Source organism: Mustela nigripes, chromosome 12 (assembly GCF_022355385.1).
Source record: "Mustela nigripes isolate SB6536 chromosome 12, MUSNIG.SB6536, whole genome shotgun sequence".
Taxonomy (NCBI): Eukaryota; Metazoa; Chordata; class Mammalia; order Carnivora; family Mustelidae; genus Mustela; species Mustela nigripes.
Window position 1 is genome coordinate 148,144,770 of NC_081568.1, and position 16,615 is coordinate 148,161,384.

General features: G+C 54.6%; 2 protein-coding genes across 11 annotated transcripts in view; both read right to left on the reverse strand.

Annotated features, from left to right (window-relative positions):
• Positions 1-1,722: 1,722 nt before the first annotated feature.
• SCGB3A1 (secretoglobin family 3A member 1) lies at positions 1,723-3,236 on the reverse strand. Its single transcript, XM_059416714.1, has 3 exons — positions 3,047-3,236; positions 2,171-2,421; positions 1,723-1,867 (listed from the first exon to the last, which is right to left on the reverse strand). Exons 1-3 carry the CDS (start codon positions 3,195-3,197, stop codon positions 1,844-1,846), a joined length of 426 nt encoding a protein of 141 aa, XP_059272697.1. The 5' UTR covers positions 3,198-3,236; the 3' UTR covers positions 1,723-1,843.
• A 7,532-nt stretch (positions 3,237-10,768) lies between these two features.
• Positions 10,769-16,615, reverse strand: part of FLT4 (fms related receptor tyrosine kinase 4) — a 38,969-nt gene continuing 33,122 nt past the window's right edge. For 5 of the 10 annotated variants that reach the window (XM_059416205.1, XM_059416207.1, XM_059416206.1 and 2 more), the window contains exon 30: positions 14,189-16,526. In XM_059416205.1, coding sequence (XP_059272188.1) covers positions 16,238-16,526 — 289 coding nt within the window. In that variant the 3' untranslated portion in view covers positions 14,189-16,237. Of the gene's footprint in view, positions 12,587-14,188; positions 16,527-16,615 lie in introns of those variants that run through there. The other 5 variants (XM_059416211.1, XM_059416213.1, XM_059416210.1 and 2 more) reach the window with 2 other exon arrangements.

Genomic DNA, 16,615 nt, shown 5'->3' on the forward strand with positions numbered 1-16,615 from the left:
TTTTTTTAACTAATCTCCACATATACTGTGGGATTTGAACTCATGACTTGTATGCTTTTCCACTGGAGCCAGCCAGGTGCCCTGAAAGAGTTAGTCCTTTGGGGATTCTACCACCGCAAGAAACAAAGTCAGATTCGTTTCTCTCTCTTTTTTTTTTTTTAAATATTTTATTTATTTACTTGATGCAGAGAGAGAGAGAGACAGTGAGAGAAGGAAAACAAGCCAAGGTAGAGGGAGAAGCAGACTCTTCGCTGAGCAGGGAGCCTGCTGCATGGCTCGATCCCAGGACTCTGGGATCATAACCTGAGCCGAAGGCAGACACTTAACGACTGAGCCAGCCAGGCGCTCCTGTTTTCTTTTTATTAACTCAATTTTTAGACTTTTTTTTTTTTTAACTATTCAGTCTTTTGGGATCATGTTAAATATCTACATAGTTATCAAGTCAAATGGGCAAAATAAGATATTTAATGAAATCTAGCTTTAAACCATATTCCCTCTTTCCAGGGAATTATGGTTGGTCTCTTCCATTCCTGCAGGAATCTCGGGAGGGAGTTAGCCTCATGGCTTCAGATGTTACCCTCAGTCTCCTTTCTCTACTAAGTGCTGTGATTTCCCCTCTGGTGTTTGCCTGGGAAGACTCCAGAGGTAGAAGGCTGCAGGGCCATCTCAGATGGGTCGTTGGCTGAGTCCCCAAGCCCACTGTCTGTTCGAGCAAGCTCCTGTAGTCTTGGCGTTCTTCCAGAGATCCCCCTTGAGCATTTGAGTCCAGGGCATTAACTGAGGAACCTATGTCATGTCGGGAGAAAAGGGCCTGTGGTCGTTTCAGGTCAGGTCATGACCCCACTGCCTTCTCCACCAGAGATGAGCAGTGATCTGTCTCGCTAAGGTTCATTTTTGCCCAGACCCACGCCTGACGCAAAGATTCAGAACCCTTGGGGACTCGGGGGCAGTGGTGTTGATGAGAGATTTAATCTGCAGCCTTGGGAGCCACCTGTTCTAGGTTGAGTTGGAACTTGTCAAAATGCACCCTCCCCCATTTAGATCCCTGAATGTCCTTATCCAAGTAGGAACAGAAAAGAGCCAGACCCATGTCTTCATAGAGTAACAGCTAGAAAAGGAGTCAGATTGTCTGTGGTGGTTTGGTTGATAGTCAAGCTGGGGAGAACCCTTCCCAGGAAACGTGACTTGTCATTTATCACTAAAAAAGGAGTCTACTGGGAAGTTTCTCCAGAGACGGACGTCACTATCTAGCTCGGGGTACCTTCCCATCAACCCTGAGGATCAGTCCAGAAATGCTGCTGGTAGAACAGAAGCAATCAAAGTCACTAATTATTCCAATGAAACTACCAGAAATCAGGGAAAACCAGATGCAAGCCAGGCTTTTCCTGCATGCAGCCTTCAGTTGTGCCTCATTCTAGGGAAGAAATCAAAGTAGATGGAAGAAAACAAAACTTCCAAATTTTAACCACAGAGAGGGTTAAGCCACAGTAACTTATGCTTGCCTGATGCCCAACAGCTTTAATTACTGGCTCCGGGTCACCTGCTGAATGTCAGTAGGGTCCCTCACACACATGCACACACCCACACATAATCTGGGCACAGTGCTCCTCCTGCGGGGTGGGACCCATCCTCCCACTGGCCCCTTCTTTCTTCAGCACCATTGCTTTCAGGAGGAAACGAACGGGGATCGGTATCACAGCAAGAACAAATCAGCCCCAAAGCTGCTGTTACTGTATTTATTCAGAGATTAGGGGAAGGGCTTGGATGATCAGGGCTGGGCAGCAGGTCCCCAGTCTGTCGATGGCAGCATCTCAGCCCCACACTGGGATAAACCGGCCTTGGCTCAACCCAAGTATGTCAGGGCCCCCTGCAAAGAGAAGCCAGGCTTCTGCTCTCCAACCCACCACCGCGGAGCACCCAAGGGGACTCAGGGCAGAGTTCCTGGAGAGGTCCCCCCTTACCTCCAGGGGTCTTCTGCAGCCCCCCTTTCACATAGGATCAACCCGGTTCCCACTCAAGGCCATCCTGTTTTTCCTGAGGGTAGGCCATGAGGTTTCCCTGACACAGGGCCCAGACGCCTTGTTAGCCTTTTAGGGAGTGTGTGTTTCTGTTCTATGGGAGGCTGGGAAGGGCTGCCCTCGCAGGGAGCACCCAGGGTGTCCCATGTTACCAGCAGCGTCTTCATGGCCCCCATGGCTTCCACAGCCTCAGGGCCCAGCTCGGCCACACACTTCCTGGAACCCTCCACAAGATGCTCCACCGGGATCCCCAGCATGGTCAGCATAAACTTCAGGGGATTGAAGATTCCGAGAAAGGGTTGGACCTTGGCTCCTGCCCCGGCCACAGCCTCTGTACCAGCCTCTGCAGCACTCAAAGCAGAGGCCACAGGCTTGGCCATTGAGTTCCCGAAGAAAGATGCAGCTGCAAACACAAGCAGAGAAGATCCCCTCACCCCATCTGAACTGGTACTCCATGGAGACCTGCCAAGGGCCTGGCTCCCCCCAGGAGGTACCTCCCTCAACCCCACTCCCTCCTGAGGCAGGGAGTCCCAGCTGGCTGGGAGAGGCAGCCGTAAACAAAATTGCAGCCCAGCAAGCAGGGGGCTGGACAGAGGTGCCTACAGGGTGGCCCCAGGGTGGAGGGACGAGAGGAAAGCTCTGAGTGGGGGCCCCTCAGAAGAGGGGACACCTGGGCTGTGCCTTGAAGGATGAGGCAGACAATTCCAGACCGGGGCCAGTACTGGTCTGAGCTCACCCTGGTGCTGGGTGGAAAAGAGAAACCAGGGCCAGCCACTGGGGACATGAGAGAAAGCCTGAGGGCCCTGGGCAGGGCAGGCCCCAGAGGGTCTTGAAGACCCCAGGAAGGAGCAGGACTTCCTGCCCAGAAGGACAGGGAGTGCTGGGAGGCAGAGGAGTGGCCTGGGACCCAAGGCAGGGGCTACAGGATCAGGATCGGCTACCTTTGGGACAGGGGACCAGGGGACCAGCAGAGACCCTGCCAGGACCCTGTGGCGAGGAGCTGGGAACTGAGGCCTGCCAGCACTCACCGGGCTGGCTGAGCAAAGCCACACAGAGCACCAGGAAGGCAGCAGTGAGCTTCATGGCGGACCTGCTCTCAGGAACAGAGATGGGCCCTGCTGTGGGCTTCATATACCCCGTGTTCTCCACCTCCCCTGGGCTGGGGCCTCCCCCTGACATGCTCCTGAGAAATGTGCTATTTGCTCAGCCAACAGAGCCTCAGCCAACTTCCTGCTCGGGCTGGTGGGTCCTGGGAAGCCTGTGCGCCCCTGCTCTGCCTGAATCTCAGGGACTTCCTGTTGGCAGGGCCCCCTGGGCCGAGGGCTGTTCTCCCCAGCCAGAGCCGGAACGCAGGCTATTCTTTGTGGGCATGAGGCCCATCCAGGCCTCTGCTTTTGCAGAGAGCTTTCTGTTCTGAGTCCTTCTGACCCTCCAGCCGTGCTATGGGTTCCGGTGAGGAAGGGGCAGAGGGGACAGAAGTGTGACCCAGTCCTGCCCCCCACTGCCAGACCACCGAAATGTCAGGCAGTGGGGGCCATCTTGGCTCCCCTGGTCCTGGAGAGGCAGAGAAAAAACTCCAGGTAGTGAACCTCTCCCTGCCCCCAGGTTAGGCCTTATTCCTGGTCCCCTCCCTGGTGGGGCCACAGGTAGCTACCAGTGAGAACAGAAGGACCCGGAACATGTTCCCATCTTTGCAATCAGTCTCCACATCAAACGTTTCTTTAAAAGTCCTCACACATTGGTCACTACAGAATATGACAGTGGAGGATAAGAAAACATATTTAGTCCTGAAACATTCAGGCTCATCAGTGGGGAGCCCCCCCACTTTGGTTATGCGGGGGTCTTGAACTTGGCAGCCCACCCATGAGCCCCCCCCCCCCGGCCCTGATTCACCTCTGTAGGTGTTGCCCACCACCGCCCCCACCTCCTGCCCGCAGACAGCATGGGGCTCAGTAGCAGCGTGCTCAGTGTGTGAACATTCGTGTGAACTTCTCACAATTCTCCCTTGATTGTTTTGGGGACAGGGGTGTGGTGGGTGGGGGCTTTTGCATTATAAATGTATGTTTTGCTGATCATCGTGGAAATAATTTCAACAGGGAAGTACCTTTTCAACGTGTAAAACTTTAACTTTGAGCGATTTCTTTCCGAAGGGATGCTGGGATGGGACCCCAAGAGAGCGCCGGCCGGGATGTAGGGACAGCTGGGCAGGAAAGGCCTCTCACCCTGGGGCCATGGCCATGGTGTCCCAAGCCTTGTCCTCTCCGGGTCTTCCCACCAGTCTGGGTGACCCATCCTCTGCCCACAGACACGATGCTGGAGCTGGGTGAGGGGGAGTTCGGTTTCTCTATGATGTTGTGCACTTGGGTGACTACACGTTCTTTGAGAAGTTGAGGCCACTGATGCTTGTGCGTGTGTGTTGGGCATGGGGGTGGGCATGAGCTGCAATGTTCTCAGAGACCTCTTGCTCCTTTGAGACCTGGACACTGTGGATCTCGAAAGAGCAGGCCCTGCTCCTTCTGGCTTGGGGTTGGGAGGAAGCTTGCAGGGTCCCAGGGTCTCCCAACGGCTCAGGTACAGCCACAGCCAAAGGACCCCCGACCCACTCGAGCCTCGGGAGTGGGTGTGGGGAATCACAGCTGGGAGAGCCACGAGGAGAGATGGAGGAGGGCGGAAGTCAAAGTTGCGTTCTCCTTGGGGACTCAAGTCATGACTTTCAAGTAGCATTTGGTTGTGGGCAAGGCGGAGGGGGCTGCTCTCTTGTTGGTTGAATTCTGCACCTGATGGCACGATTGGCTTCACCCAGATCTTGTCCATGGCTGCTGGTGGCCGGAGCCCAGCCCTGTCTGCAGAGCCTGAACAACACAATGGAGCCTAGTTCTGGGTCAGAATGGGGACAGGGCAGGATTCTGGGGGAGTGGTCCTCAGAGCCAACTTTATGACAGACCCATTTCACCCTTCCCAGGGCTGTGTCTTGGCAGCAGCCCTCAGAAGCAGGGAAGTCATGCATTTGTCACTGAGAGGAGGTCTGGACGCCCTCCACGCCCGGTCACCCACACCTTTAGGTGTTATGGTGTGTTTACAGAAGAAAGAAAGGGATGAACCACATTTCCTGTGGGGGTGGGGGCTCTAGGCCTCTGCTGGCCCCAGCCCACCACTGTATCCAGCGACAGTGACTCCTGTCATCTGGTCCACGCTGTGCATGGTTGAGGGGTCCCGCTCATTGGTGGGCCCATTGAGTTTCCTCCTTTGTCCGAGTGGCTGTAGGTTGGCTGGTGCTGGTCCTCTCTGCCTCTTGGTTCTCCTCTCTTACAGATACGGGCCAGGAAAGCGTATGGCCCAGGCTTCAGGCCTCTGTGGTTCAAGTCCTCTGCTGTCCTATTCTTCTCTGCTATTGCTCCCTTGGGTTCTTGGCCAAAGACCTAGCTAATAGCACTGCAACCCTAACACTACGGGACAGGGACAGATGGCTTTTCCTTGGGCTTGGCTTTCTCAGATGCACTCAATGAGGACCAGGGCCCAACAGGAGAAGACGGTTGAGAGAGCTGACCCAGAATCACGGAGCCAGAGTACATGGGATCTGCCACTTCTTGACCTTCCTCGCCAGAGCTAAGCCACAGTCACTGTGTCCCCAGCTGGGCTCTCATCTTTGCTTCTGGTGCCCGGGGAAAGTGCCCCCACAAATATTAATTACATCGGAGATAAGAGAGATAATAAAAGTAATTCATGAGGTCACACTGAACATTTTTTTCCAGTAAATTTTTTTTCTGATGTCAAACACGACTCCTTCATACTTTTATTTGCTAAGTTTTATCTATTGATTTTACTAATTGTTCCCAAATCCTCCAATAAATGTCTTCACTAGGGTCCTCTACAGGATGTGGATATTTACAGAGACACCCTTGACAAGTCCTCTGTCCTCCTGCTCCGTTCTAGCAAGGGGTGGATGTCTTCTTCCATAAATTAAAAAAAAAAAAAATATATATATATATATATACACACACACATATTTCATGACCACATTGTTCAATCCAGGCTGGATCCATTATTATACATATTCATTACCATTATATTACTTTTTTTTTTTATTAGAAAAGACACTAAAATGAAAGCCTTTTTGAGACCTTAAGTGCCACCTGGGCCCTCGACTCTGGGCCTCGACTCTGGCCCTCGACTCTGGCACAGAAACCATTGGCATTTAATGGAAGTGACTGGAGACAGCTTAGTGCAGTGTCATGGAAACTGTAAGCCCTCTTCGTAATGTCACTGTCCAAAATGATGCAGGAAAACGTTGCCCATCTGGACTTGGGTGGGGTGTGTGGGACATCACCTGCGTCTCTGCACCCCAACCCAGTCAGTGAGGCTGCCAGTGCACCCTGGCATCGCCTGAGCCCACGTAGTCTGGTCTGCAGTCCCTGCTTTATGGGGGCAGGCACAGGGTCCCTGCTCCGGGCCCAGCTCTGCCCCTGACACTCACTCCAGGTTCTGGGGTATTATCAAGTCCCACCCATGCTCACTGCCAGGGTGGGATGTAGGACGGCAGGGGGTTCCCCTTCCCCTGCCCCCACCAACACCTTCCACCATGCAGATGCGACCAGAGAAAGCTGACGGTGGGAAGAGACAAGAGTGAGACCAGAGAAGGCGGAGGAGGCAGGCAACCTGCAGGTTCCCAGCAGCCCTGGTTTCCTGGCCGCATCTTGGGCCCTTGCACCCTCTTCCTGGAGGTCTTTACTTTTAAAGTACCCACCCGCTCCTGTGTGCCCCCTTTCTGGCTCCTTGTGGATGGAGTAAACCTGTTCCTGGCCTCCCATGAGCCTGCAAAGTGGTGGGAGGCCGGCTTCAAGTGCACCCCAAGATTTCCAATCCCCGAAATGTGTCCCCACAGCTACCCAGCAAAGTATGTATCCCAGTGTCGCTGTTTTACCACTGAGGCCGAGGGACTGGCCTCAGTTCCCTAAAGCCCCTCCTGCACCAGCTCCCTGCCCCCAACCCCCTGTGAACCTTTAGCAGCAGGTGGTGGTGGGGGGCAGCTGAGGGTCCTGAACCCCAGGGAAGCTGGCCGAGCAGGGGACGCTGATGCCCCTGTAACAACTCACCACATACTTACTGGCTGAAAACAGCAACATTTATTTGCTCATAGTCTAGAAATTGCGAGTCCAGTATCTCTGGGCCAGAGTGAGGGTGCGTTGGGGCCAAGCTCCTTCCAGAGGCTCAGGGAGCCTCTCCCAGCTTCTGGCAGCTGCCCATATTCCTTCTTCCCTTTCCGTGTGCGTATGTGTGTGTGTGTGAAATCTCTATGCCTCCCTCTTCAACATTACATACGACAACTTGCATTCTGGGCACCAGTCTCCTCATCTTCCTTTCAAGATGATGAACCTGGGGCACCTGGATGGCTCAGTCTGTTGCGCATCTGCCTTCGGCTCAGGTCATGATCCCAGGGTCCTGGGATGGAGCCCCACCTCGGGCTTCCTGCTCAGTGTGCGTGCGTGTGTGTGTGTGTGTAACCCTCTTCATCTCAAATAAATAAATAAAATCTTCAAAAAGAAGAAAAGATGATTAACTTCGTCACATCTGCCAACACTCCTTCCATATGAGATAACATCCAAAGGCTCAGGAACTAGGACCTGGGTAGTCTTGGGTGCTTCTCTATGCATCACAGCCTCTGAGCTCTCTGTAGCCTCCTCCCCAGGTTAGGCCAGTTGACAGCATCTGGAGGGGCATCAGGGCACAACTGGCATGAGGCCAGGGTGCAGGATGGGCGGAGGCAGAGGCTGGCTGCCGTAGCCCTGCCTCCTGCTGATGACATGGTCAGCCTGGATGTTGGCAGAACTTCCTCTGGGCCCAAACAGACACTGGCTTGCTCCTCTGGGGATGAGGTGCTGAAGGTGGACAAGAACTGTGGTGGCCCTGGACGGGTGAGTCAGTTGCTCACTGTCAGAAGGACCAGGAAGCCCGCCGGACCCCAGAGCCAGACCCCACCCTGGCTGTGACTTTAGCAGACACCTACAGGGGACTTCTGACAGCCATCCCCATACTGTGACCCAGGCAGCAGCCCCTCACCTCCGCCTGGGGCCACCACGCACTGCACCCTCCATTCCCGAGGTCCCGGGAGCTCCCTTAGTCTCTTCCTCCCTTTGTGCTGGGTCAGCCTCTCTGTATCTGAGCCCGGCCTAGTGGCCTGGTGGATTGTGACAGGTGACAGTACTTTTTTCTCTCAGGGAAGAGCGTGGTCACTCTGGGCAGGTAGGCCCAGCCGTGCCTCCACACCTGTGAGTGACTGGAGCCCTTCCTACTCCCCCAGAGGCCCTGGCTGCCTGTCTCCTCCCAGAAAGGTTCTCCTGGGCCAGGACAGCCACGCCAGCTGATAGAAGATATCCCACTCTCCTGTCCTGCGTCGTCACCACGAGGGCAGTTGGGCCTGGCTGGGGCTCCTCTGGGAGCTGAGATGCAACCATCCCAGTGGGGCCTTGGAGTGGCTTGAAGGCAAGTAGGCTGGCAGCGTGGTGCTGGCCTCAGCTGCCAGGACCAGAGCTGGGGTGTTGTGCCCAGGGGCAGCAGCAGGAACACCACCTCACCCTGGGGTTTCTTCCTCTTCCTCATAACTTGGTTATCCAGGCCCTGGGGTCCTGTGGGTCTGGGAATTGTTTCTGTTTCTGTGGGGCCTTTGCTTGGGTCAATATTGATCTGGCTTCTTTGAGTACTTCCTTCTTTCTGCCTCTTCCCTGATGGGGGCCCTGCTGCAGGGGAGGCTGGGCAGGGTCAGTCGCTGGCCATATGGCTTTGGCTGTGTGGGCTGGAGGCTTTAGTGAATGTGGCGGAAAAGCTGGCCTGTACGGAAGTTCCGGGTCCCTGGATGGCTGTCCGCCCCAGGCCTGGGGCCGCAGCACCAAGCTGCCCAGCATGATGCGGGGCTGCGGGGGGCCTGTTCCACAAGGTTCCCTGGGTCCCTCCACTCTGAGTGCTGTGGTGACCCCGCAGGTGGCCTGAGCCATGTCCTGTATACACGTAGGTCCCATTTTCCTGTTTCAGCCTGGGCTCCAGTGGGGCCCTAGCCTCCTGGGACCCAAGGCGCTGCCAGCCGTAGTTCCCTAAATGGAATGGTGTGGGGTGAGAGCATGCCGGCCTTTCCTCCTCACCTCGCCCTACCCCCTTGGGCCCTCTTCCCTTTTGAACTGATCCTTGGCTACAAATCTTCCTCCTGCTTACATGTCACTCCTTACGGCAAAGACTCTGGGCTATGAGTTCTGTGGGGATTGGGGCTCTGCCGTGTCCCATGGCCTAGGATAACGGGTTGTTCACTGGTGTGGGCCCCTCAACCTGCAAAGATGATGTCAGGATGGAATCGGGGCACCAAGGGACACGCCAGCGTGCCCTCGGCCTGATGCCTCCTAGAGAAGGTGAGTCATAGCTGATAGGAGTGTGGGCCTGGGGCAGAGCGGGAGATGGAGCGAGGGACCCCAAGGTGGGAAAACACTGCTGGGACGCCCCCAATGGCCCCTTGCTGGCTGGGTTCTCATTCACATCTGGAGACCTTGGTGCTCTGGGTAGTGAGGTTCTGGGACCTTGGGACAGTGAGTGCGGCCCTGGGTGTCCAGCCCAGGTAGGACCCGAGAAGCCTGGCAGTGTGAGCGCAGCCCTACCCGGACCCGCCTGTGGGCATGCATTGTGCCGGCAGCCAACCGATGGCTGACACCTGGCTTGAGGTATCCAGGGAGAGAGGCTACCTCCAACCAAAGAAATTGTCACGTTAAAATGTCCAAACTTAGAGGTGGTATGTGTCTTTTCTGTGTTCACAGATTTATTATAGAAGTAAAAGTAACAATAAACCCGTCATTACCAGCTGCCTTTGTGGGGAGGGGCTCTTCCCACTAGAGTTGAAAATGAGGCCAGGACAGTGGGCCTCACAGCCCAAGGAGGGGTTGGGCACCCAGAAGGTCCCCAGCCTGGGAGAGGCCTGGACAAGGATGGCCTCTGGCTCCTGACCCTTGCTAGGCTCCATCCTATCTGCTCCCCTGGGTGTGGTGTCCCCTGGGTGCAGCCCAAATCCAGGTCTAGGGGTCTCCTTTGCTCTCCCTGCCCTGAACCCCTGAGGCTGTGGCCAGGTCACATCCACCAGGCCAGCGTCCTGTCCCCATCTGCAGCTGCCTCTATGCTAGGCACTCCTGTGTGCAGGGAAATCACACGAACATGGCAGAGTTTGTGGGGGGCCCTGCTGCCCTTGCCTGGCTGGTCTCCCTGGGGAAGGGGGCAGTGATTGAGGCTGGGGTCCCAGCTCAGACCTCCCTGATCTCGGAGTCCAGACACACATTTAACCAGTGAAGTGACCCGGATGCTCCCTGCATCCCTCTGGGCCCGTCCCACCCTTCCTCGGGGTGTGGATGGGGGTGGTTGGTCGAAGGCACCTGCTGGGCCCAGTGAGACAGGCCCCTGGGTTCCTGTACTCAGGGTGGGAGGCATTTGGCTCTAGGAGGCGGGGACAGAGCTGTGTCACTTTCCCCATCAAGTGAGAAGAGAGTGGGTTTGCCCAAGGCCAGGCTGGGCGCTTCCCATCTGAGGAGGTCTGGCCTCCTGTGCTTCCCGAGTGCCCTCTGCTGGTGGCCCTGGGGAACTGCAAAACAGCTGGGGTGGGGACCCAGAGCCCCAGTCAGTTGGGGTCCCTCCTGTGGCCTGCCCAGGGGCCTGGTGGGGCTGACGATCCCATGGGAGGACGGCTGTAACCCAACCTTCAAAGACAGGACTGAGCTGAGAACCCATTCACTGTAACTCAAAGACTGGCATCAAATTTATTATTATCTTTTGTTAAATATTTTAGATCTTTTCAGAACACGTGGTCTACAAGGCCATGGTGGGTTTTCTTCCCAGTACATTTTTGTGTATGTAGTTAAGTGATGGGGGAGAGGTGACGTAAACAGGTGGTATGCATGGAGGGAGGGCCCTGGGGGGCCGCCCCTGCCCCTGCCTCAGGAGCCTAGCTCCTCTGGGGGAGAACAGCCTCTGGGCTTCCACCAGCTAAACCTGAGACCCAGGTCTCCTGGTCCGGTGACATCAGAGGAGGAGGGCCACTGGGGACCGTGAGGGTTACAGTCACACGTATGTTCAACGTGTCTTAAAGGCACAGTACACAGGGGGTGGTGGGGGGTGGGGGTGTTCTGCTGGGCCAGCCCCTGCTTGCTGCACGGCCGCCTGTCCTGCAAGCGTCTCGTGGGGGGAGTTAGGGGGGGTGATGTCCTTCTCCATGGTGCTAACTGGAGAAGGGTTTCTCCGGCCAGGGGTAGGGGTGGCAGTGGGTGCTGGAATGGGGGCGGGGGTGCTGGGCAGAATAGCTCCAGCCTCCAGAGGGCCCTGGGCCACTCCCCTGGGAGGGCAGAGGCTGGACATCAGGCCCAGACTAGGGGGAAACACACCCTCTGAGCCAGCACCAAAGACCTTCCTCAATGGGTCCCGCGGTGTTTGCTCCTCAAAGGGCCATTCACAGCTTGGAAGGTGTTTGGGTGGCAGATCCAGGCCCCCGAGGGAAAAACCAGCCATTTCTCACACTGGGCCACTTGGGACCATCCGTGGATTCTTCCCGTTTTGGGCCAGGAAGGTGGGGCCACAGCAGCCTGGGCTATGTCGGCACCTGACTGGGGGTCAGAGGCAAGAACAGTCTAGATTCACAAAGACCTTCCCTGGGCTCCCCTCAGACTAAAGTTTTGAAAAGTACATTCTTCACATCAGCTCATAGTCTCTAAAGTTCTAATGAAAAACCATCTGTTGGACAGTTGTCAACACCCACAGGAAGGTACACTGTGACGCTTGGCCTAGCAGAGACCACGGCCCCTGGAGGGCAAGTTGTTTGTCCGGGCTCAGGAGAGAACACCCCATCCCCCAACTTCTCGATCATCGTTTGAGATGGAAATATGGCGCCTTCTCTCAGCGTTGGAGAGCCAAGAAAGCCATTCCCACGGGAATGAGTGGACTGGACAGTGGGGCAGGACCTGGGGTCTGCAGCTCAAGTCTGGTTCCATGTCCGTCACTGTGACTCTCAGACCCTCAGAGTCCTTCTCAGAAAATGGGGATCAAGCCCCCACCCACCACGGTGGGAGGAGGCAATTAGGACTGTCCCCATGGGTATGGGGCTGAACGGAATCTGAATCTTGAGGGAAGAAAGTCTCAGGGGATCTGGAGGGTGGCCTAGGGAGGCAGGTGCAGTGATGGGAGTCTGGGGGAACCCTGGAGCCTGGGTCTTGCCCTTCCTAACTAGGGAGGAGGAAACATCTCCTATCCAAGCTGAGGGAGAAGAGTTCCTAGCCCTCTGGTTGCCTCTGGGTACAGCCCCCACCAACTGTCAGACCCGGGGTCTTGGGGGCCTTGCCCGGGGGCAAGTAACTCAGTAACTATCGTCTGTGAAGAAGGGTGCGCGGGCAGATGGGGAGCGGTCGCCCTCATCCTGGGGCCCCGCCAGCTCCCCGTACTCGCTGTTGTAGAACACCTGCCCTCCCCGTGCCCCCCGGTCTGGCCGCCGCCGCCGCCCTTGGGTATCAGGGTGAGCCCTGGTCACGTCCATGTTCCGGTCCGGTCCTTTACAGCTGCTGAGACAGGGAAGGTGATGGTCAGTGAGACAAGAAGAGAAGAGGGACAGGACCCTGATCAGGGTCCGGCTGGAGTCACCAAAGATAGCACTGGAGGGCTAAGCGAGCCCAGAGCCCTCAGAGACACAGACTTGACTCACACAAAGAACAGGACTGATGGGAGTGTTGGCAAACCCTGGAGCTTTCTCCGTACCCCACCTGGATGCAGGGGACAACGGGAAAGGCCCACTCATGCCCGCAAACCTGTTTCTCTCCTATACTCACCCACCCATCCCTATAAGTACCGACTCTGGCTCAGGCCCCTGGGCATCCTCCTTGCTCTTCCCTTTCCCCAAACCCCTCACACCCAGTGCATACAGAAGTCTTGTCTGTGCTGACTCTGGAATGTGCCGGGCTGCTCTCTGCGTGCCCTCCTGCTCCAGGGCGAGCACCCACCTCTGATGCTCGGCGCTCCCCTGGCCCCTGTCTCTTCTCCCAGCCCTGCTTCAGAGATCCTTTCTGCCGGAGACCATCCTTCTCCCCATAGATCCCTGCTAGGGCTCTTAGGTACTCTCAGAATGAGCACCGGGCTTCTCACCCTGGGAAGAGTGAGAACACCTCACTCTTTCTCACTCTTCCCCTGCCTCCTCCCTGAAGGCCCTAGGACGCTCCCTGCTTACCTCTCACGGTCTCCAAGATTTAAAACTATATGTATTTATTTATTTGAGAGGAAGAAAGAGCACTAGCAGGGAGAGAGGCAGAGGGAGAGAATCCTCAAGCAGACTCCTGGCCGAGCACAGGGCTTGATCCCAAAACACTGAGATCACGACCTGAGCCGAAACCAAGAGTCAGACGCTTACCAGACCGCACCCCACCCTACCCCCACCAGGCGCCCCATTCTTTGAGATTTTTAAAGACCTTGCTTCCTTTCTTCTGATGTTGTTTTTGCCATGTCTGGTGTTCAGCCTGATATTTTTTTCTTTCTTTCTTTCTTTTTTTTTTCTTTGTAAATGACTCAGCCTTTTTTTTTGCCTGAATTCCCAGAAGGTTTACCTTGAAAATCTAACAGCTAGATTCAGACATGCAGCCGAGTCTGCAGTCCTGGGGCACTTTCTCCAGGCCCTCTTCTGCTGTGTCAACTCAGTTCTTTCATTTGAGAGGGTCCCTTGAATTAAAGTTTAAAATATCAGTTCTGTCCCGCCACCGGCATCATTTCCCTCGGAAACTCCAAATCTTACGTGTATTGGGTCATGTCCCCTCAACCACTGCACTTGCCAACTTTCTCTATGCTCTTCTTTACCTCTTTATTTATTTTGGTTTTCTTTTCTTTTGTCTTTTCTGGTCCATCTTCTGTGTCCTTCCCCGTAAGGGAGCATCGATATCATATCTGCTGATCCCTGCCCCCCTCCACATGCCCCCGCCACCCTGTCTTCATTTTGGAGGGGGAGATCTGTCTTTTATTTCAATTTCTTTCCCGAATGTAGCCAGCCACCACTCAACACCTTTGCACTGTTCATTTCCGTTCTGAGTGTTTGAATTTCCAACTCCTGGTGCAGCTTGTCGTTTAATTATATATTTAATTCACATTGGGAGTATTGTATCAGCTTTTCTCTGCTTCATTTCTTTTCTTTTCTTTTTTTTTTTTTTTGAGTGTTGACATCTACTGAAAAGTTTTCAATCCACTTTATTCTGTCTTTTTTATGGATAGTGTATGGATTTATTTTTATTTTTAAAAAATATTTTATATATTTGTCAGACACAGCATGAGCTGGGGGAGGGACAGAGGGAGAAGCAGACTCCCCGCCGAACAGGGAGCCTAGATGCGGGACAGGATCCCAGGACTCTGGGATCCCGACCTGAGCGGAAGGAAGACGCTTAACCGACTGAGCCACCCAGGCGTCCCATGCTTATTTTTTCTGTTTGTGATTATTCGTGCTGGGATTTCTGGGACTAGAAATATCTGGTTATCCTATGGAAGTGGCTTGGGACATGGCCGGTTTGGGAAGCTTCCTCATTTAGGCAGCATTACACCCACATCTTCGGTATCACCTTGAATTCCTTCAAGGGCATCCCTCTTTGCAAAAGCTCCAGTCCTGTTACGATGTGGTATTGCCACCAAGAACCAACCAGTTGCTTTGTCCGGTAGTGCTGGGTTCCCTCTCGGTGGCTGTCATGCAGCCATGCCAACCTGCCACAAGCTGAGGGCTTCCAGACCTTCCTCTTGCCTACATACTTGGAGGAGACACCCTCCCCGCAGGGTGTGGACTGGGCATTCTGCATGGCCTGGAGGTGAGGAGCCCATGGGGGTTGCTGATCAGCAGTTCGCAGGAGACAGGAAAGGACTGGCAGAGGGACTCTCTCCTCCTCCTCCCCCACGGAGCTGTCCAAGGCACCTTCTGTCCTCGCACCTGTTTGGAGAACGTTCCACATGCCAAGGGAACGCAGGTGTCCCTCTCAATGCTGGTCTGGATGTGTTGCCAAGGGAACTCGTGTGGACAAGAGGGCTTCGTGTCGCTGCTATTGCGAGGTACAATTTCTGTAATAAATGGTTCCCTTGGCTGTGGATGTGTCTTCTGGGTTCTTGCTTCCGGAGACTCTGCTGTGACTTTCTTCTTCCTTCAGCACTAAGCACTTGTGTCCTGTTCACGGGCCATGCAGAAGCAGTGCCTTCCCCAGACGGCTGCCCTTGGAGCCTCCCACTTGCCCTGGAGCCTCCTCCATCAGACCTCTGCCTCCTCCCTCATCTCCCTGGCTGGTCCCAAGGACCACAAAACACTCCTCTCTTTGGGTGCGGGGCCCATCATCTTCTCCCTCCACCGTGACTCAGGTATGGCTCTGCTGGTCCCAGCACTGAGCTTCCTACTCACCCATAAACCCGAGTCTCTCTCTCCTGCCTATGGCACAGGCATGAGCTCTGAGGGGCTATTTTTATGAAGATGTGTGGAGATTATAACAGAAGTAACAACCGTCCTCTGGCTTACCCTCTTAATGATTTACGTTTTTTTTGGAGGAGGGATATAAAATACTGTTGTGTAAAGAAACGTTATCCAGACACTACTTCCAATAATGCAATCAGCGTTCATTTCCCCAAAATTAGGTTACTAATGGAGATCACCCGATAAAATCCATAGAAACAAAAGAGGGGACCAAGATGCATGGAACAGACAGTAAATTCGGTTGGACATGTGAGCCTTCAAACCACCAGCACCCACAGTGCCACAAACATACCCTTTGTAGGCTGCTGGGAAAATCACCGCTAAGGGGTTCAGCAGCAGAGATGGTAAAGACACCTGCCAGAATAGTGGAGCCTCACCATAACTGTCCTAACATGATACAAATAAATGTTTGCAGTCTCGGGGGAAAAAACTCAGTGACATCGTCATACATCGATTAAAAAATGGCACAGGCAGAGGCTAGGATTTGTTCCTGAAAACCATGTCAGATGAACCCAGAAGGGGGCTCCGAACAAAGACATAGATCATAGGTCCCCTGCTTTACCAATGGAGCCCGCCAGGCGCCCGCCTCCCTCATAGGTCCTGTCCTTTAAACAGTTGTGTGCAAGTCCACTACTAGAGTAAGTGGGTAGATATTTAACTATCTCATCTACACCCTTAAAAGATGAAACATTCAGGGATTTTTTTTGGGGGGGGTGGTTCTTGCATTTTTATCAAGCTAGGACACAAGCCAGCTCCAGGTCACATGATCTGTCTGGTTCTGGGGCAACTGGAGAGTAAATGTGGGGGGCCCTGGGGGTAGTGGTGGCGCTTCTGGCTGCAGGAGGGATGTGTAGGCACAGTGGGCATGCTGGATCTTACTCATTTCATGGAGAGGGTGCGTTTGAGCACCTGTCAGATGGAAGAGAGATGGGGGGACCAGCCCCATCTGGGTGTGTTGGGCCAGGATGCTGGTGGGAGAGGGGGCTTCTCCAGTGGCCAAAGGCCTTGAGTCCCAGAGCAGCGTGCTTTGAACACCCAAAAAAGCAATAGGGAGCCATGGTAGGTTTCGGGTGAGTCAGTGAGAGGCATGCCCAGGCCCGGCTTCCCCCTCCCG